The 22,993-nt window shown below is 43.8% G+C and overlaps 1 protein-coding gene across 4 annotated transcripts in view; it reads left to right on the forward strand.

Moving 5' to 3' along the window:
* The window catches only part of GRIA3 (glutamate ionotropic receptor AMPA type subunit 3), a 325,345-nt gene that overhangs the window by 189,619 nt on the left and 112,733 nt on the right, over positions 1-22,993 (forward strand). For all 4 annotated transcript variants that reach the window (XR_014460708.1, XM_083159318.1, XM_083159317.1 and 1 more), the window contains exon 4: positions 14,118-14,305. Coding sequence is in view for 3 of the 4 variants with exons in the window: in XM_083159318.1 (XP_083015444.1) it covers positions 14,118-14,305 (188 nt within the window). In the remaining variant the exon portion in view is untranslated. The remainder of the gene's footprint in view (positions 1-14,117; positions 14,306-22,993) is intronic.

Consider the following 22,993-nt stretch of genomic DNA (forward strand, 5'->3'; position numbering starts at 1 on the left):
GGCTCAGCTGGTTACCCTCAGCACGTGATTGGACACAAGAAGCTGACACACACAGCACAATGGAAGATTTGGGAACACATAACGGCGGAGATTAATGCAGCCACAAGTTCATTTCCGACCACGTTTGGCCTTGGTAGGCTCCTTGGCCTGTGCAGCAGCTCTTCGGGGACGGCCAGATGCTGGGGCAGGTGGAGCAGATGATGTGGAGGGGTTGGCTGGTCTACCCCTCCTGCCAGCAGGGAGTGTTGCCGCTGGTAATGCACCAGAAACGGATGCCATTAGGACCCTGTTGCTGGTAACCAGCTCCACCATAAGCTCATTATGGTGGAGGAGGAGATCATTTTGGCGGGTGGCTTGCTCGGCCAGCACCTGAGCACTTGCAGCCATGGCCTGCATGCTCGCAGCCATGGACTGCTGGGTGCTGACCAAGCTCGCCAGGATCTCCTCGGTCCTACGCACCCGTTCTGATGCCAAGTCTCCCTGCTGGTTGATGTCCCCAAGCACCTCGGCCAAGGCGGCCAAATCGGCTTGGCCCGATGCCTGCTGCTGCACAGGCCTACCTCTGGGGCCAGGTGGCACGGACTCCTCCACCTCCTGAACAGAGTCGTCACCAAGCGGTGGGGTGTCTGTGGTAAAAGATAAACACAATTAGGAGACATTCTACGATAATTACTTGCACAAGTTTATGGCATGACCAATATTTACCTTCCAGAAAAGACGCAAACACTTCAGCTGGGGCCTCGCTATCCATCGTGCTCACCCCCCTGATCTCCTCAACTGATATACAGCTCTCGGCCATCACCTCCAGGGGGGTGAGCTCTAGCCCTGATGGCATGGGGCCGGCCCCAGATGTCTGGCTGTGGTCCCACCGCTTGGTCATCTTCCTCTTCAGGTTGGTTTTGAAGACCTGCCACCTGCAATGTAAGTTGACATATTAATACATGTCACTCCCAATGTTAGCTGTTGCAGCCATTGCTCTGTGCTACATATTACAACATGTGATTAATGTCCCATATATAATATTACATGCAACTATGATATCAACCGTTACAATACACATTCACAATCACCCTACTCTAACTCTCAACGAAATAACATGGCAATAATGTATGTGTATCGTAACAACCTCACGGCCCATTTGCTAAATGCATCTAAGCATCAATTCAATCATTACTTGGCTATTACTGCCCACATATATCACAAAACAACTTGCCTCTTCTTCACATGGTCCGTCTCACGAACTTGTGGCGCTACTTCATTAATCTCTGCCGTTATCTGTTCCCAAATCTTCTATCTGCGTGTGTGTGTCAGCTTCTCGGATGGACACTCTATCCAATCACGTGCTCGGGGAACCAGGATGGCCAGCTCCTGTGCTTCATATGCCTTATTTTTTTTGGGTGGTTCCGCTGTTGCACTGGCTCGCCCCTTGCCACGTCCCTGGCCACGCCCCCTGGCACCAGTCGCTGCACTTGAAGTGCTGGCCATGGTAGTACCTTGTGAAGTCCCCTGTTGTGTTCCAAACAATTCTGCTGATGGTGGATATGAGCCAGCTGCAGGTTGGCCTGCTGCAGAAGGGCCAGGTGTAGGTTGCCCTGCTGTAGAATGGTCAGGTGCAGGTTCCCCTGCTGTAGAAGGGGCAGCAGCCTCCTCATTACCCACTGCCCGCATGTGCAGTGGCACATAGGTGGTGCTGGAGTCCATCTGGTCAAATAGTTGCTGCAGCACTGGGTCCACCTCTGGTTGGGATCCAGACATGTTAGCAACAACATTGTCACCTTCTAATACACCTTTATATACTGTTTGTGTAATCTGTTTGGCGGACATCAGCGGCAGCTGCATTCCGTGCGTGAGCGTACGTCGCTGTATTTTCGCGCCGCATACGGTGGCGGAAATTACATTGTGTAAAACCTGGCGAAAGTTCTACATGAAATACTGGTCACCAATGCTAACATTGCATAGAATCTTCTGATACACCTGTGACTATTGCACAATACACATGCTATTTGCTAGCATGACATGACATTTCATTCATGACTACTGTGGTATTGTGGCGTTTTAGTGCAAGCTAAAAGTAGCCCAATCCCTTAGAGAATCCAGCCCACAAGTCATGCAATACTCATCTCTACTGTTATAGACCACACATGTGAGAGCCCTATAAATAGTGACTTCCTGCTAGAATCATTTGTCTCCAGATCTGGACTTGTCAGGGTCTAAGGTAAGCTCTTCCATGCTCCTTGTAGATATGATATCCATTAACAATGTAAGTGTATGAATGTATGCACCATTGCCTCACTGACTACAGATTGTTGGGCCAGCAAAGTGGTGTATCATTATTGCAACATGTCACATGTTCACTATTTCACTCACAGGTCTTCAACCTGTGTGGGTTCATCTATTGCAGGACAACATGTCCCAGCAATAGATGAAATGTGTCATAGTACATGATGTCGGCAAAAAATGCTGACACCTTTATCTGTGTGTTTTGGACGGTGTGTATTGAGTTCATATTATTGTGTCATCATTAGAGAGTCAAATGGATCTGCGGGATTTCACGGGGCGGCCATCTATTGTACGTATTGAAGGCTACAAATCTATTTGTAGTGGGATATGGCCATTATGTGCATAGGTGCATCAGTATTTATGTTCATTTCTTTATAGGTTGCTGAAGCTATTATGCGCTACATGGAGAGGAGGCTAAGGGCACTTGCGGCTCTCCCCACTCGTCGGCCAAGGAGGCCAGGACGTGCTAGAATCTATCGCACACGGGTGACTCTGTTTGCTATGCCCGATGATGAGGTACTTACTAGGTACCGGTTACCGCCACATGTAATTCTGGATCTGCTCACCTTAATTCAGAGCGATCTGGAACCTCTACACGGGATCACGACAGCAATTCCGCCTCACACACAGCTGCTGGCGGTGTTGCATTTCTGCGCCTCAGGATCATTCCAACAAGTAGTGGCAGTACTTGCTGGAATATCTCAGCCGGCCTTCTGCCGAATCCTGAGGCGTGTGACGTCGGCCATGTTCAGGCGCAAGGGGCACTTCATGGCCATGACATTTGCCAACGAGACCCTGCGCAGAAGCCAGCAGGCCTTCCATCAAATTGCTGGCTTCCCTAATGTGATAGGGGCTGTGGATGGCACCCATGTACCATTTGTGCCTCCATCTCGAAGTGAGAAGATATATAGGAACCGCAAATTGTTCCACTCACTGAACGTGATGGTGGTATGTGGCCCATCCATGGAGATTCTCGCCTTCAACTCGAAGTTTCCCGGAAGTGCCCATGACTCTCATGTCATCCGACAAACCGGGATATGGCAAAGACTACAAGAGCTGGAAGGCCGTGATGCGTGGGTTCTGGGTGACTCCGGTTACCCATGTACGCCCTGGCTACTTACGCCGTACAGCTACCCAGCACCGGGCCCACAGGAGGCATTCAATCGGGCGCATGTTGCCACCAGGCAAGTGGTGGAGCGCTCAATTGGCCTTTTAAAAGGTCGATTTAGAGTGCTCCACCGCACTGGTGGTGACTTACAATATGCGCCTGAAATGGTGTCGAGGATCGTGGGCCTGTGTATATTTTTCCACAACATTGCTGTGCGGCGTGAGATACCCTTTGATGAGTGGGAGGTACCATCTGAGCCGCAAGATCCGCCCATGCGCCCATCCCGCGCCCCTGAATGCCGGAGGGGATACCAGCTGCGGGACTCTGTGGCGCAAAGATACTTCAGGTACATGTTATCGAGTTGACAGAACACACCAATTATTGTAAAAATCACTCCTTCAAATAAGTACAGTGTGTTAGTTGTCAGTGTTACAACACGAAAATTAGCCAGCCTGCCCTCCTAATGGCAAAGAAATAGGAGATATTTATCATATGTGCTTAGTTTTGGGGGAAGTTAAATATAGGTGCTAATTATTATACCTTGTTCAAGGGATCTTATGTGTTTGTTATATCTTCATTATTGTAGTTGATACTATCCCTGATGACTGGTGAGTACATTGATTTATTCTGTAATGTGTTTGGGATTTTTTCATGTGTTGATGTCTGATTTGTTTGCAGATATATATATATATATATATATATATATATATATATATATATATATATATATATATATATATATATATGCTATTCGAATTTATTCACATGTTTCAACATTTCAAGGAGCAGGCAGCCAGGCAGGCAGGCAGGCAGCCAGGCAGGCAGGCAGGCAGGCAGGCAGGCAGGCAGGGCTGGTGTATAATGCTGGTCTCAGGATACCTGCAAGTGTGTGTATGTGTCTTTTACACATAAATGTACGCATACACATAGATGCATAGAGTAAATAATGCTAAGTACAGCTAGGCGTTGCTAAGCTATAGCACGCGTTGCTTGGCGGAGCGAGGCGTCATTGGATTTGCTAAGTGCATACACACTGTGTTTTATATATATCAGATTTGTTCATTGCCATACATCAACACTACTGTTTTGAAGGCATGCGAATTTGTCACCATTTGTGTTTGCGCAGACACGCTGTTCATGTAAAGATGAACAATAAAGTTATTAACACAAATAACTGTGATCAACCAATGCCACCACCTGATTGGTTGATAGATGCCATTGTCAACATGGCGGAGACACGAAGGGCAGAACCCTTCACACATGCGGAGCTGAGGGTTCTTGTCTCCGTCATGGAGACAAGGCTGGGCCGTGCAGGGCCCTTTATCACGAACCGGCATAAGCGGAGGGCCTATGCTGCGGCAGGGCGCCGAATTTACGCCCGCACTCGGGTGCGTAGGTCCCTCGGCCAGCTGGAGAGGCGGTGGTCGGACCTCCGCAGGCGCCAGCCCCAGCTGCTCCAGCAACTCAGGGGCGAAATTGCTGATTGTGAGTATTTTAGCTATGAAATTTCGCACTTACAACATAGCATATATAAACAATAAAATGTGTCTCATGATAAGTGGGTGTCCATGGGTTTAAAAGTCCATAGACTGTTATGTGTGCTTCTTCCTGGTTAACATGCAGTCATGTGGCTTTTATATGTAATGCCATAGCATTGAGGATTATGATGCATACAATGTGCCAGATCTAATATGTGTTACACATTGATAAATGCCTGGGTTGTAATGTGTGAACAAATTACTACCAATCACATACTAATTTAAATGTCACAATTTGGAATCCATTAACAGTAAGGAGCTACTTTCTTGCATCGTTTGCCATCATTATCACCCTTCCATGTATGTCTTGTTATGGATTAATACATGTGCCCCAATGACCCCACATTGACCATGATGTTTTTTTCTACCACACAGCACGAGCCCAAGCACGACAGGCCCGTGAAGAGGCGGAGGCAGCCCTGGGCCAGGAGGAGGCCCAAGACCCGGAGGAGGAGGTGGCGGCAAGGGTGGAGGAGGAGGAAGTGGAGGAGGAGGAGATGGTGGTGGAGGAGGAGGAAGTGGAGGAGGAGGAGATGGTGGTGGAGGAGGAGGAGGTGCGTGAGGAGGTGGTGGAGGAGGATGTGGAAGCGGAGTTGGTTGCGGAGGAGGAGGTGTTGGTGGCGGAGGAGGAGGTGGAGGAGGAGGTGGTGGTGGTGGTGGAGGAGGAGGAGGAGGAGGAGGAGGAGGAGGTGGAGGAGGAGTTGGAGGAGGAGGTTGTTGTTGCAGAGGAGCTGGCGGAGGAGGGGGCTGAGGAGGCCACGGTTGCCCCGGAGGAGTCGGATGACGATGGGGAGGAGGCGTGACAGGCCCCGGAATACCAGCAGATCGGTATGTTAACATAATGCATCATTCATGAAGTAGTTGTACTGGTATTTGTTATGTTGCACTGGTGATAAAAATTTTTTGACCCATACTATTCATATAGACCCCAAAGTGGGTAGCTACAGATACAGGTACGGGTTAGATGGGGTGTCCAAGGCATCCCTTTCATCCAGGACACCTCTGAATTACACCGGTTTGTGGGATGGCTTGGAGCTCCATTTTGACTGCCACATAACCGTTGTAGTTAAACAGGATCCTGGAGTAAAGGGATGAGTGGATCATTTGTGGATTAAATTCACCTGCTGCAAGCGTTGATTATGACCCATCAAATAGTGGAATCTATATTGTTGGTGAATGTTATTTATAAACTTATAGGATGTATGCTATAAATGGAGTATGGCCCGGCCTACCTTGGAATGGAGTCAGAAGTTGCCAGTGTCCCAGGAGCCTCCTCTACCTAAACACCCCCTGTAGTTCTGATTGTTTTTTTGCCCTCACAGAATTGTAGCTTGGTTTAGACAGAATTATGATTTTGAGGATGTGTACTGTGCATTCCTGACATTTGCATAACTCCCATGCCACGAACCATCACTGAACTTAAACTGAGCAGATTGTGACAAGTTCTTATTGACGGAGGCCATGACCTGGTTGTCATTGGTTAGTCATGGGTGGGTTGTGACTGAGAAGAAACAATATGACTGTTATGTCTTCTGCAGAGTAAAGGGTATAGGCCAAAAAATACAGTATGTAGTAAATAAGTTAGCATGTATGTATATATGTATGTGTCATATCTATTTATCTATGTGTGTCTCTATCTCTCTACATCATGGGTCCTCAAACTGCGGCCCTCCAGATGTTGTGAAACTACAAATCCCGCCATGCCTTGCCACAGTTTTAACACTTCCTTATAGCAAAACTGTGGCAAGGCATGCTGGGATTTGTAGTTTCACAACATCTGGAGGGCCGCAGTTTGAGGACCCATGCTCTACATAGATATATATATATATATATACACACATGTCACCTAGCATTTGTGCAATTTATGTCGCAGTATGTGAAATGTATGCAAGAATAACATGACTAATTTTTGCCCCTTTGACATGCCCACAGATGACACCACACCGGCAGATGAGGGGGTGCGTGGGGCCCTCCTGCGAGCGGAGCACCATCTGCGGCTCCTTCAAGCAGACCTGCAGGACCTCAAAGACCTGCTTATTTAATTTATAATTTTATATTTTTTTATTTCTGTTAATTGTCTGTTTAAATAAATTCTTTATGCAAGTTTACAGTTGTTGGTTTTATTTGCACTTTAAATAGTATATGTGTAGATTGGTTATAATCTTTTACACAGGGTGTAATACAAACCATTGCACTTACATTGCTGTAAGGGTTAATGTGTGCAATGCATGTGTTAGGCATGCTTGTAAGGATATATTGGAATCTAATTGATTCCAATTCCAAATAAGCAGTTTTTTATGAGGATAGGTAATTGAATAAGTGGGTCATGTGATGTATAGCAGAAGATACTTCATAGTGGGTTGTTTGGCGTAAATACTCCGCTTACGTGCGGTAGCACCGCTTGGCTCCCGTTCGGATGCGGTATTCCCGAGCATACTCTGTAATACTCTGTAATACCGTGCCGAATCGGAGTGTTTCTCCCGCACACGCATGCTTTGTATGTCGTCCGTAAACACGCCCTGTTCTTAAAGAGTGAGTCCGTCCGAATGCGGAGGACACGTGGGCGTTTCTACGGACGATGGCCGCACGCGGCAAAACACCGTAGCGTGCGGACCGCACCGTAAGAATGCGGGAATATCCGCACCGATCAGAATAAGGGCCTATGGTGTCAGCAGATATGCTATACAAAGAGTAAGGACTACATTAACTGATTGTACAAAGGCATACATAACAACATTCATACAATACATCAGAACAGGAAAAAAAACAAAAATACTACAGGTTGAGTATCCCATATCCGCATATCCATTATCCAAATTATTTAAAAAACCGTGGTTTTTTTTTAATAGTTCAATCCCACCCCCCCCCCCCCCCCCGGCCCTTTTTAATACTTACCTAGTCCTCCAGCGTCCATGGCAGGCCTTCAGCTTCATCTCCGGCGTCTCCATCGGTCCCAGGAGTGCATTGACGTTACCGGCGCACCTGGGAACTCACGCAATGCTCTCTGGGACCGCTGGAGATTACGGAGATGAAGCTGAAGGCCTGCCATGGATTCCGAGGGACCATTGGGGACCCACCCGGGGACAGGTAAGTATGTAAAAAAAAAATATTCCAAAAACCGGAAAAATCCCTTATCCGGAATGCTCGTGGTCCCGAGCATTTCGGATAAGGGATACTCAACCTGTACCAGTCAATACATTAATAAAAGAAAAAAAAGAGAGAGGACAAATCATTGGGGCCCGGTTGTCGATACCTTTACTTAATTGCCATTATTGTACGGGGTTTGCAACACTTTTGGGAGTCCTATGCCTATATATGTGGCACGTTGTCATTCTAGTGTCTTTCACATTACTCTTACAGATTGGGTTTATTACCTCGAGACATCATATAGAGCAAAACTTTTCAATAACTTAACATTATATGATTAAAGAGTGACTTCTGCTTCCGGCTTGGATGGACCTGGAGCTCCGTCCTTGAGCTCCGCTCCCGCCGCACACGCCGCCACAATTACATGGCTCCTGGAGCCTCTCCAGTCCCCACAGCAACCTCTCCCCGCCGACCCAGGGAGCCTGGAAATGGACCACTACCTGGCCCCTTCAGCCACCCAGACGCACAGCAACTACAGCAAGAGAGGAGATGGGCAGCAGATAACATGGCGCCCGATGAGTCAGATAAATCCCCACTCCCTGCACATAAAAAATCAGCAGCAGTGGGAACATCACCTGGGGGATATACAAGACAGGGACTGGACACCCCTGTTACTTATAAGGAGGTAGTAGAGGCCATTAATGCTACGATGGCCCCCCTCCTCAGCAGAGCAGTAAATGACATTGCCTCCCAGCTAAAACAGCTAACACAGAGAGTGGCCACTACAGAGAATCAGATAGGAGCTGCAGCTCATGATATTGCTAATGCTCAGCATGATATACTGAAACTCTCAAAAGAGAACTATCAACTATGGAACAGGGTTGAAGAATTGGAAAATAGGTCAAGAAGAAGTAATATAAGATTGGTTGGGCTACCTGAATCTGTCAAGGGCCCTGCTTTCCCCCATTTTGTCCGCAACACCCTCCCCTCGCTTTTAGGAATTGAAGCCCTTTGTCAGGACATGGTCATAGAGAGGGTACGCAGGGTGGGCCCACCTCTGACACCTAACAGACCACGTCCACGTGTTACCCTGTTCAAGTGCCTCAGTTATGTTCACAAAGCTGAGATTTGTTCTGCTTCACAGAAAACTAAAACCTTACGTGGGAGGGTCACAAGGTCTTTATTTTTCAAGAGTTCTCAAACCCAGGAAGGCTTTTTCTATGATCTGCTCCACCTTGACCTCCGAGGGCAGGAAATTTGGCCTATTATATCCTGCAAAACTGTGAATATATGATGGGACCTCATTCAAAGACTTTACAACCCCTTCTGATGCTGAGGATTACTTAAAGGAGTTGTCCAGATCTAAGCATGAAGACATCTCGGATGCTCCTCCTTGAAACACCTTCACGATTTGACTTTCCCTGGTCTCACCGGCACAGCCGTCTGCATGCAAAAGTATTTCTAGTAGCCATCTGATATAATTATTAATGTTTATTACACTGACTCATAGCTCTCTTAGGCCCTTATTCAGATCTGTGCGGCCGGAGCCGCATACGGTGCTCCGGCCGCACAAACCAATCCCCGCCCACAATACGGATCGCCACGGCCGTCCGTACACGGACGGCTGGCGATCCGCATGAAAATGGTGGGGCGTACGCCTCCACCATGGTGGGAGCTGCCCCCTGCATTCGATGGTCTGCGACCATCGAAGGCAGGGCCGCACGCCCCACCAGCTCCCGCAAGCTGAGACCACACGGACAATCGTCCATGTGAAAGCTTGTATGGGGGCGGAGAACTGACATCCGGCGATGTCAGCTTTCCGCCCCCATCACTGGCGTCATAGCCTCATTACCATGCATACGCCCCGCGTTTGCATGGGAACGCCCATGAAACGCGGGGCGTATGCATAGGGAAATGAGGGTATGAAGCCCCTCACGCCCCTATACGCCCCCTTTGCGGCGTAGAAACTTTATGTGCGGCGATTTCGCCTGCACATGCGCAGATTGACCTCTGCGCATGTGCAGAGTGAAAACATCGGCGGTACGGCCGCACGCGGGCCGTACCGCTCAGTTCAGAATAAGGGCCTTAGTTGGCAAGTTATAACGGAAGTTAGGATTATTGAATTTATCAGCCTTATATCACCTTTGGAGTTATTTTTTCTCTTCTCTTACTGCAATTCTGTATTTTTGTGAAAACAAGTTTTATACGGGCTCCCCCTACCCTGTGTAGCATAGCTCACTGCATATTCTGGCTATGTTGATGCATTCCTAATATATACTATAATACACTGCATTATATTGTTACTGTTCTTAAGGAGTATTACATGTTTTTCAGGCTAAGTTAGCTTTAATTTACCTAGGGACTGAGGTCTGAAGTGGTTAGACATTAGGATCATTATTCCCAATGCAGGGCATTGGCGGATGGAGCTGAGCAATGCCGCCGGTTCTACCTTATTTTATTTTATTGTTCTATTGGTTATTTTAGCAATGTTATCAGTCTCTACAGGAAGTCACCCCACAGGTGTCACCGCCTTTGGATTCTCTTATATGTTAGTCTTTCTTCTATTCCCTTATTTACGTAAGCACTTAGAAGTATTTTGAGAAATTTAGTAATCACTGTTATAATACACTTTCAATTTATCGTTGTTGGAACACGAGATGCACGGTAAAATTAAAGTGTATTATAACAGTGATTACTAAATTTTTCAAAATACTTCTAAGTGCTTATGTAAATTACTCTTGTATGTATTTAACCCGCATTGGATATTTCCCAGTAAATCATTTTCGCCTCTTAATAATGTAACCTTGATATATATTTTCTTTTTTAATTCTATTGTGATATGATACATAAAATTATCTCTTATCTTTGAGCTGACGTATTTAAACTTGTGTAATAAAAGTTAAATTTTATTTTCATCCAATTCTGTAATATTTCACTATATATATATATTTTACATAATTGTGCCTCAGAACTCTGTGTTCTTCCTGTGTCTACTTCAGACATATCTATGTAATCTATATGGGATTCCCTGGTCTTTCCCTCAATCACCCCTGCCATGACAGCATCATTGACTGCCCAAATATCTCAAGATGAAGTGGAGTCTGCTATTAAATATCTAAAACCCAATAAAGCCCCTGGGCTGGACAGCCATTGTAGTGCATTTTACAAACTCCTGTCGTTGAAAATAACTGCGATATTAACACAAGTTTACAATTCTCTACTCCAGGCAAATAGTCCCCCACCGCACTTAAACTCTGCTGTTCTCAAAATTCTACCTACACCAGGAAGGGATCTTTCCCTCCCTGGATCTTACCACCCAATATCACTCCTAAATTTAGAATATAAAATTTTGGCTAAACTTATAGCAGACAGACTCAAGTGACTACTCCCATCCATAATCCACCTGGATCAGACGGGGTTCATTGCAGGTAGACATTCAACTATAAATGTACAAAAGGTCATTGCTGCTATTTCTCATGCTATGGCCTCTCCATCTAATGCTAGTTATGCAATCCTTTCGCTAGACACTGAGAAGTCCTTTGACCTTATCGAATGACCACACCTGCATTCAACCCTGATTCGATTTGGATTCCCCGATTCCTTTATACATACACTCAAACTTCTCTACCACCCCCAAATGCAAGTTTCTTGCAACAGCTTTTTGTCTGCAACTTTTGTGATAGAAAAGGGGACCAAACAAGGATGTCCTCTTTCCCCATTGCTTTTTGCAATAGCCCTTGAGCCCCTGGCAATGGCTCTATGGACATCCACAACATATAAAGGAATTCGGATCGGACAGGTTGAATTAAAAGTCTTGTTGTTTGCTGAAGAAATGCTTTTATTTGTGTCCAACCACAACAGTCTATTAGAGAGATATTAAGACTCATAGCGGAGTTTGGTGCTGTGGCAGGATACAAGATCAATATCACAAAATCTGAATTATTGCCTTTACATTTTTCCCAATCTTTATTGACTTCCATCACAAACTCCTCCCCCTTTAAAATTACTACCTCCCACTTCAAATACTTAGGTATTCAAATAGCAGAAGATATAGGCCAGTTATATAGCCTAAACTATAAAGCAACCATATCCAAGTTAATCACGAAACTAGAGGGCTGGCTTTACCTCCCATTATACCTACTTGGTAGAATTGCAGTAATAAAAACTATTATCTTTCCCAAGCTTCTCTACATAATGCAACTACTCCCATACAGTATATCTTCAACCGATGGAAAATGTTTGAGACAAGCGGTAACCAAATTTCTGTGGCAGGGGAAAAAACCTCGGATAGCCTACACTAAGCTCACCTTGACTAAGATGGGCGGAGGCACCGGCATATCCGATTTCTCTTCCTACTCTACATCTATCCTGAGCAGAAGCACGTACACTGACTATAACCTAGACTCAAATTTATTCTACCCATATTCTTTGTGCCCCCTACTATATTTGAGAAAGTCTCTAATCTCTTCAGATATAATAAGTCATCCTCTATTTCACGATACTTATCATTCATAAGGGAGGAGAAATGAGCAAGAGGAGAAGTGCCCCATGGCAATCAATCTGCTGTTCTGTATCATTTTAAATTATGTAAAGTATAGATGTTACTTCAGTGCTGATTGGCTACCATGGACCACTTCTCCTGTGGCTCACTTCTCCTCCCTTATCACTGCTTCATACATCTACCCTAATATGCAGTATGAGAATGTACATTTTTCGAAACAATGTTAACAGTAAATAATGAAGGGGTTATAAAAGAGATGCATCAAGAGAGTGGACAAGGGAAGATGTTTTCCATAGCAAACAATCATTTTCTATCTACCAATTTATAGAACAAACTTGATAAATGCTCGGTAGAAGCTAATAAGTTGCTATGGGCAACATCTCAACCTGTCCAATCTTTAGAAGGTTTGATACATTGTTCACATATAATCTTTTATTATTATATATAAAATAATGTAAGGAGCACAAAAAAAATTAAAATACTACTCTGTATGCGTAGTACCAACATGTAGACTGTGGGACTCTGAGGGTGGTATCATTGCTGCCCCAAAGCCCCTGCAATGACATCCATCAGCCAGTATCAATGCTGCAGGGTCCTTTGGACATATCAGACAGGCACACTACAGCTTATTGGGGCATCCAAATGATCATGAAGGCTTTGGTTTTCTTCCCATCAGCTTTTGGCCCCACCTCCTTGTCCTTGGCAGGAATACTTGATGCACATCATTGCTGCCCAAGGGCCTGTAAAGCCTGTTATGTCACTGCTTATTTTATATAATGCTGGGAGTTATTTAACTAGAAAACAGTGGTGTATTTATAATGGGTGTAATGTGCGCAGTACAAATGGGCCCTGGAGTCCCAGGGGGGCCTACACCCCTTTTTCATATTTACCCCTCTGGAGTCCCATGGTGAAGACAGCAGTGCAGTAGAAATTGACGAAGAAATGGCTGCGGCACCATTTTTCACAGTTCTGTGCATGCGCAGTAAAGTCTGAGCCCTCTAATGTGCTGTCCACTAGATCTGCGCAGCGGCTGGGACTCTGGGAGAGAGGAGGGGCCTGAACGGAGGAGGCTGCACATAGCATCCTCCTCTCTTTAACCCCGGTGCAAGATACACAATGCAATGAAATGAAGTGTGAAACAATTGTTGTAGTGACATGACACATTTGTTGTAGTGACATGACAACTTTGTATTTGTGAGTATGTGTGAGAATGACTATACTGCAGTTCTGTTACTCTTTGGCTGCATTTACTCATCATAACGCATCACAGATTTCTCTTAGTATTATGAAGAAATAATATGTAAATAATATGTAGCTATATATATATATATATATATATATATATATATATATATATATATATATATATATATATATATATATATATATATAAAAAGGCCACAAACCCCCCTCTGTTATATATATATATATATATATATATATCTTGCTAGAAGATTTTTTTTGATGTACAATGTAAGGGTAATAACCCATGAAGTGGCAGGCTGGTGTGATATATGCTCGCAGAAAACCATTTTTCGGTCATGTTTTTATTTTTTATGTATTTAATAATAAATAGACTGATTGTGTAATTTTTCTTCCCCAGGATTCTCCATTCTTCAGGCCATTATGGAAGCAGCTGTACAGAACAACTGGCAAGTGACAGCCAGATCAGTGGGGAATATAAAAGATGTTCAGGAATATAAACGCATCATAGAGGAAATGGACAGACGTCAGGAGAAAAGATTTGTAATAGACTGTGAAGTTGAAAGAATAAATACAATTTTGGAACAGGTACGACCTTTTAGAATGTTATTTATTTATTAATTTATTGAGTGAGTTACATAGAATGAAACATGTGTTGTACAATTCATTTGACGAAATAGCTGAAATGTTATGCTAATATTATAAATTGTTGGGCTCAGTCTAAAAAATTTGAATTATTAACATCAGAATTATTAAAATAACAAAAGCCTGGCGCTATTGAAATATAAGATTATTATAGGGTATAAAGAAAAGGATAACCCAGCAGCAAAAAAAAAAAAAAATTACACATATGCTTGTGAACATATGTTGATTAAAAATGGGTCATAAATAACCCAAATTTAATAGAAACCACTTTGAATTTAATTTGTCATATACAAAGTCTGATATGGGGGGAAAAATAAAATATACCACTGTTTCTATTCAATATATGGTACATTTAATAAAAATAGGTATAAAATGACAAAGCCAGCTATAACCATCCAGGTTTACATAAACATAAAAGAATATAGCACATACTGTACGCAAGAACTTTTACTATCAGTGTATGTCCAAGGAATATAAGTTTGTGAATTATAATTGTGATATATTACAATATTTATTAGTCCAGGACACAATTCAGATAAAATATCCAAAGTAGCAGTTTACAATATATCACAATATGGGTGACAAATGATGGCTTATGGCCTGCATAATGTCCTGGAATACCAATTAAAGTTCTGGCCTTTTTAATTTAATGAGACATGGAAAATTGGGATCATGGCCACACTCCTGGGTGCAGGTCACGCTCCTATGAAGATGTGAATCCCCCACATACACTAATGTCATCATCGGCGGGATGTATCAACATACATCTCCGCCCTTCGCACGGCAGCCGCCGCGATGCTACCGCATATGTACTAACATATGCGGCCAGCATCGGGCTGCGGTAACGGAGACCCCCGCGATACCTGTGATGTTGGCTGCGGGGGTCTCCGTCACCTACCGGCGGCTGCCAGCGTCCCCCTGTGTCTCCTCCTCCCCCCTGAAGCCGGATGTCCTGCCGGCTGTCACACCAGGGGGAGGAGATGATCACAGGAGGATGGGAGGGGGTGGGCGCGCGGACGGCGTACGGCGGGCGGCGAAAGAAGCCCATAGGCTTCTATAGGGTATCGCCACCCAGAGGGTGGCGATACCCTGCAAAGCGAAAACGCTGCGGACGTATATTGATACATAGGAAAATGCCGTAAAACGGGGGTTTTACGGCATTTTCCCTTTAGTAAATCTCGCCGCATGAGAGGGCATGACCTCATAGTATTGGGGGTATTGCTATGCTTCCTTTGTAGCAAAAAATGATATTGATATACAAAACTCATTTAGTATGCCTTAGTTTAGCGGTTCTCAAACTGGGTTTTGACCCCAAAGTGGGTCCTGACCACCTCAGCATGGGGTCAAGACTCTATGTTGCAGATCATCAGGCTAATGTGTCTGTGGAGCAGGTACAGGGTATAACTAATGAAGTAAACACCCACTGCTTCCCTCTTCCATCCCCCTGTCTCCTTTTTCTATCCCCCCCCACCATTATCCACTATCTCCCTGTAACAAAAGCGGTCACTTCACTTCACTGACCACACATATGGCAGCCGGGATGCGGTTAATTTCCCGGCGGTCGGGATCCCGGCGGTCGGAATCCCGACACTGGAATCCCGACCGCCGAAATCCCGAAACTTTCTCCCTCCGTGGGTGTCCACGACACCCATAGAGGGAGAATAAAATAGCGTGCCGAGCGTAGCGAGGCACCGGGCCCGCTGCGTGGCGAGCGCAGCGAGCCCGCAAGGGGGGGCGATCCCTGTCCCCCCCTTGTCGGGATTTCGGCGGTCGGGATTCCAGTGTCGGGATTCCGACCGCCGGGATCCCGACTGCCGGGAAATCATATCGGATCCATGGCAGCCATTCAGTAGTAACTTGCTGGGGTCCTGTAATAATTTTTATTGTCTGACGGGGTCCCAGAGAAAAATAGTTTGAGCACCCCGCCTTAAAAAATGTGTCAAAAACAACAACATTTATGTTTCAGCTTCATATAAATACATATTTCCTTCTTTCACAGAATCTTTCACCTTGTCAAATATTTTAAGCTCATAAACACTGGATATATGTAGTATACATATCCAAGCTAATTCTTAGATAGCTTAAATGATACCAAAGTGTTTCTCCCCAATAAAAAGAAACATTTGTGCACTATAGTTTAACCTCTGTATACAAAGCTGAGATCTTTTCATCAGAACAATTCCTTTTTGATCTCAATTGATTTTGACCTCCAGGTACTACAGCAAAGTACATGTCTTCTGCCTGGTGTCTGAGCTCATCTATATTGATAAAGATCACAGTTTGAAGGAAAGCTTAATTATTGAATATTGTTTAGCTGGAAGTGTAAACAACTCTGATTACTTCTGTCATTCTGGGGGGTTGTAAATCTATGTACCCTGCAACCTCCGGGGATTTATATGTTGAAATGAGCTAAGCAAAAAAAGAAGTTTACTTCTAAGCAGAAATACTTATAGCTAAAGTGCTGCTTATATAACCCTAATATCTCTTGTATTTATGCATATACTAAAGTACATGATCATTAAAGTTTTAGCACCCATGAATAAACCATGAAAGAAGTGGAGCTGCGGAATATTGCCAGAGAGTGCTGGTGTTGTATGGACAGTAGAGGGGAGGATAAGACCACATATAAAGATCATCGCCAAAAAGAGGCTTGGGTTTACTAAAGGTTGATTTTGGATTATTTAACAAAAAAAACCCGACGGATATCAACAATTCTCGGCAGCGGATAACAGCCTAAAAAATAGCATTTACTAAGCATTAGTTTTAACTCTCATGTGAAATGCGGCCTCGATACATTTGTACATATGTTGTACCCCAAATGCCACAGCAGATTCAATGGCATCGCTGCTGGCAATCTGCTGTAGAGCAGAAGCACTGCACAAACTGCTATGATCTGTGCAGGTTTTTTACTGTAAAATTTGTACAATAGTTAAATTGAAAAAAATGTCCCCCAATCCACCCAAATCAATAATTAGTCTCAGACAGGGCAGCTGAGAGGAATGCCGGGCCCCGGTAAAATTTTGGGGCATGGCCTAAGTGTGGGAGGTGTGGCTACCTCCAAAATGTTTAGGGGGGGTGAAAGAAAACTCAAAAATCAGCAGCAGTAGCACACACCCACAGCATGTGCTGTGCTCACGCCCAGATTCTCTAAGCTTCAAAAGTGATAAAATGGAGAGTGATAACCAACCAATCAGCTCCTACCTCACATTTTTCAAACACAGTCTGTGACATGGCAGGTAGGAGCTGATTGGCTGGCTGTTTATCACTCTCCATTTTATCACTTTTGAAGCTTAGAGAATCTGGCCCTCAGCATGATCTTTCACAATGTCAGTGAGATGCTCATGCTGAGCCTGCTGTCAGCACAGCACATGCTGTAGAAGTGTGTTCTCCTGTTGCTGCCCGGGAGGTACAGAGGGGGAAGTAAGGAGTCAGAAAAGGACTGGGCCCGGGTAATTAGTACCCCGCCCCCCCCCATCTAGGCTGCCCTGGTCTCAGACTATTAAACCTGTGGTGGTACTGGCACAAAGGAAAATGAAACAGCTTGGGGGTTCCCCCTATTTTTAATAAAATGCACCAGGAAAAACCAATCAGGGAATCACACAGTGTTTTTTGTTTTGATTCTGGTTCATTTGCAAAAGCAAATTCTCTATAATGGACAAAACCATGTGCACTGCAGGGGGGGCAGATGTTAAATGTGCAGAGAGAGTTAGATTTCAGTGAGTTATTTTGCTTCTGTGAAGGGAAAATACTGGCTGCTTTATTGTTACACCGCAATATACTGTAGATATCAGTATGAAGTAAATACCCCACCCAAATCAAACTCTCTCTCTCTCTACACGTGTTACATCTGCTCCCCTGTAGTGCACATGGTTTTGTCCATTAGAGAGAGAATTTGCTTTAGCAAGTGAAGTAGAATCCGGCCCAGTGTGTATTACCCCTGCAGTAATAGCAAAAAGCCCCAGTCTGTAGCCTAGCATGGCACACCCACTAACTGTGATTGTTGTGTGTGGCAGATAAGGAGTTGTAAGCGAAGACAATCTTGCAACAGCATTTATGGTGAAGTGGTAATACAGTAAATAGGCAAGGAAAAAATTATGTGCAGATGTCTGCATCTGAATATGAATGCACTGCATTGCATGTATTCTGTGCCACTGCATAACAGGAACACTGCAAGTGGTTCTAGACACTCCATTATCAGGGGACCATTCCGTGCACCAACAACACCTTTGAATTATCCAATTATGGGAGAAGAAACATCGGGAGCAAAAAATGGATGAATTCACTTTTTATCCAGGTGTTTTTCTGATTTTTATTTGAGCTATCAGAGAATATAGCCTAAAACAAAAATATGGTTTAGGTTCAGTGAGACCGGTGCGTTTTCACCAGCTGTAGCCACATTTTTTCTTGAAAAATGCTTTCAGGGATTTGATTTCACCTGCCTAAGGCAGGTGAAGCAATGTCCCCAATAAGCTGTGGATTGTTTTGGCTTATCAGGGCTAAATAGATAGCCCCAGGATAAATAATTAATGAACACAGGTAATTGGATACTGTCCTTAAAATCTGATTGGCTACTAGCCATGCAAAAGTAATTTTGTCCCATGCACCAGTTTTTATAAATGTCCCTTAATTCTTCCATTTGAAATTCAAATTTATTATATATAAACATATTTATTTGTTCAGAATTTTTAATGTTTAAGATGATTTACGCAAGTTATTTCTTGTCTTATTTCTTCTGCCATAACTAGATCAATACTTGTTTTTATCATTTTCACAATAATACTTTTTTTCTGAGTAGAACAAACACTGGCGTATTATTATTTCCTTATAGAACCAGTCATGCCACATTAAGTCAAAGGCTATTTCTGTCAGTTCAGTTATGCGGCACTTTCAGACAAAACTAAATTACGGCCCTTACTTGACCTTGTATTCTGTGGTCTGGAAAGCTTTTCTCTTGCTTATTACACTTCCAATGAAAAGGTTTTTTTTTCCAATTTACAACAATTTAACAATTTAGCTGCACGGCTTTGGATTTTCTATCATTGCTTGTAGAGTATATAAATGCTTAGTGCTGCTGGATGTGAGCAGTGAGCTCATTGTAAGAGATTGGTTTTGAACATCTGGCAGAGAAAGAGCATGTGAGCGAATATTTATTCAAAGGAGCATTAACACATAAACACTCAATGGGATGGTGTACATGTAGCCTCTTGTGAACTAGGCCTGATTCTGGTTCACTTTCAAAAGCAAATGCACTCTCTAATGGACAAAACTATGTACACTGCAGGTGGGCAGATGTAGAAACATGTGCAGAGAGATTTATATTTGGGTGAGTTATTTTGGTTCTGTGCAGGGGAAATACTGACTGCTTTAATATTACATTGCAATATAGATCTCACTTTGAATTAAAACCCCACCCAAACCTTATTCTCTCTGCATATGTCACATCTGTGTACCCAATAAGAAGTACTAAGTCATATTATTGGCTGTATTTGAAAAAAATAACAGTTCGGAGTTGATTGATTATAACCTTCTCAGGACTTCTATGAACCATAAATAAGGCTAAACTAAACAGTTTTTAAGACAAAGGAAAAATATTAAAGAGTTAAGATGGTTAAGGACTTAAAGTGGTCCTAGAGAAGTGGTGGAACTCATTTCCCCTGACACCGACCTCCCTGCCCCATGAGATGGAGCCTGCACCAGTGACAGGGTTTACAGCACCCTCTGCAAACTATACATTTGTACCTTACCTCCCTATACTTTATAAAGGGATAGTGTTATCACAGGGAAGGGTGTGGTCGCAAAATAGTAAATCCAATTAAAACTATATGACATAGTAGCACAATCATATTCACATTACACCTCATGTACTGTACCTGAATTACACAGCAGGGTCCCTTATTTAATTTGCACTATACTGTAGTGTATGGACACATAGGACCTTCTTCTGGTCGACTCACAGACCTGCGCAGGGTGGTGCTGTGGGTACAACTGTTCTGGGCCCCAGCCTCTGGAAGGGCCCAGGCAGCTAATTTTGCCCCTCCCCCCCGCCCCCCCCCCCCCCCCCCGACCTGCCTCTGCTGTGTAGCCTGCTTCTTCAATGCAGGACTCCGGCGGCCAATTAAAATGCTTCACCGGATTTTGAGCCAATCAGAGCTCATGTACCTTTTGATCATCATAGTGGCTAACGGTACGCGAGCTGTGATTGGCTCACCAGCCAGTACTGCATTTTAATTGGCCGCCAGCATCCTGCATTGAAGAAATCTGTGCTTTGGGACCTGCAGCAGGAGTAGGGTGGTAAGTGAAGGGATGGGGGAGATGGGGAGGGGAGCAAATGGAGGGGGCAACTGAAAAGTCCCAGGCTCCAAAATTCCTAGTGGCAGCCCTGGCCCTGTGAGTTCCTCAGACATTGCCCGCAGCCTGCCCCCTTCACCCTCCTCTCTGTTTCCCTCCACGCTCCTCTAACCCTGTCTTCAGCATGTACAGAGTCTGCTTCTTTTAGTGGCTCTTCTTCATTTCATCCATTTCAACTAATCTCTTTCAAAGGGCCCTGAGGAAGACTGACAGAGATCAGTTGAAAAACTAAGGGTGTTAAGGAAGTCATGCTTTTAGAAATAGAAAATATGTGTCTTACTTGCTTGATCAATATCAGTGCAGATCTCCCCTGCCGCCTGATGCAACTGGATGCATAAAATTTCTTCACATTACCTCAGCAAATTAACAGCTAGAATATTAAAGGCCTGAAATGCTGTAATTGCTGCAAAAGAAGTGCAAAGTGCAATTTTAAAAAAAAATCATTATTTCTAATTCCTTGCCAATTTCTTGACTTTATTAATTTTGCAACTCATTTGACAAATACAATTCAGTTTTCATGTAAAACAAAAAATTGTCTGGGTGACCCCAAACTTTTTAACGGTAGTGTATATCTGGTTAAGCTTTTGAAACCATGGAATGATGTGGATTTGGTGCAAAGGTTGTTTAGTATGGTAGAGGAAAAGTCTTTGATTACTAAAGAACCTACCTTGTCAACAGAGTGAAAGCAGCAGATGGAAAAGATGGTATAACAGAACAAAGACGTGATCTTTCCTCTGCCAGGGTGTATGCTTTTGATTGATCATGATATTGTCATGACTCTCAGTGTATCAGTGAAAAAAAAACCCTACCAGATCAATGAGGCTACGTGAAGTGCAGTTAGAAAGAAGGTTGAGAACATGATTGAACTGTGGGAAAGTTACTGGGGTCTCCCGATTGTGCTGGTCAAAAATATCAACAGCAGCTCATGGTTCTGCGACAACTTTAGAAATGTAAACAGTGTTTCCTAGTTTGATGTCTATTTTATGCCATGGGTGGACAAACTGGTAGTAAGTTGATCTCACAAAGGACAGATTAGTCTTAAGGTGCCCATACACTAGTAAGATTTATCTTCAGATCTGGCTGGTTGGAACAAAAACCTGGTTATGGATGAGTGACAGTTTGGCAGTTTTCCAGCATTTCCAAGCAAATTGTCAACTGTCATTTGCTCTCATCCATAACCATGTTTTTGTTCCAACCAGCCAGATCTGAAGACAAATCTGCGTGTGTATGGCCACCCTTACTTCTGCAGCCAGGGACTAGACAGGTGTTTATAAATCTGAAGGCCTTTTTTCAATTCAAGTCTCTACCATTTGATTTGCATGGGGCACAGGTCATCTTCCAGGTCATCTTCCAAAGTGTTGAACAAGGTACTGAAACCCCATAATGCCTTTGTTGAAACCAACCTAGATTATATAATTATACACATTCTCAACTGGAAATCACATTTTGATAAGGTTTAGGTAGTACCAGCCCCATTGAAGTAAGCAGGTTTCATTGCTAACCCTAAGAAATGTGCAGTGGCCCTAAGAGAATTGAAGTAATTAGGTCAGATATTTAACATTGAAACCATTAAACAAATGGGTAAAACCAAGACACAAGTAAGAAACTTCCTATGCAAGGTAGGTTACTATAGGTAATTTATTAATTATGTTGCAACTCGAGTGGCCCCATTAACAGACTTGTGGTGTGTTCCTGTCCTCTGACCTTGGCTTCGGTGCAGTACTGCCCCAGGAAAGCCAGGGTGTAGAACACCCAGAATTGTACTGATGGAGAAAGTTTTTGCTAAGGGAACAAAAATATGCTATGGTGGAGAAGGATTTCCTTGCCATAAAGTGGGCTATGGAAGCACTTTGGGGCAGATATACTGTATTAAGCCTTAACAAGAGATAAATGCAAGAGTGATAAGGAGAGATAAACGTCCAGCCAATCAGCTCCTTACTGACTTTTTTCAAAGTCAGGCTGTAACATGGCAGTTAGCAGGTGATTGGCTGGGCATTTATCTCTCCTTATCACCCTTGCATCTTAATACATCTGCCCCTTTGATACAATTTTCAGGGGAGGGAATTCTCCTTAATAATGGACCTTTAAAATTGATGCAGGAAACCATGAGAAGGACAAAGTTATAATCTGGTTCCTGCCATTACAAACTTTTTTTTTATTATTAAAGAAGAGCATGGGCCTGGGATTTTACACAAAAATGCAGATGCTCAATCCCAGAAATGTGTGCTCCTCACAAGGGCCCTTCAGATCTGATTGCAGTACAAATTTGTTTGGAAAATGAGC

The sequence above is a fragment of the Crinia signifera genome, chromosome 9 (assembly GCF_055691185.1).
Source record: "Crinia signifera chromosome 9, ASM5569118v1, whole genome shotgun sequence".
In the NCBI taxonomy this organism is placed as follows: domain Eukaryota; kingdom Metazoa; phylum Chordata; class Amphibia; order Anura; family Myobatrachidae; genus Crinia; species Crinia signifera.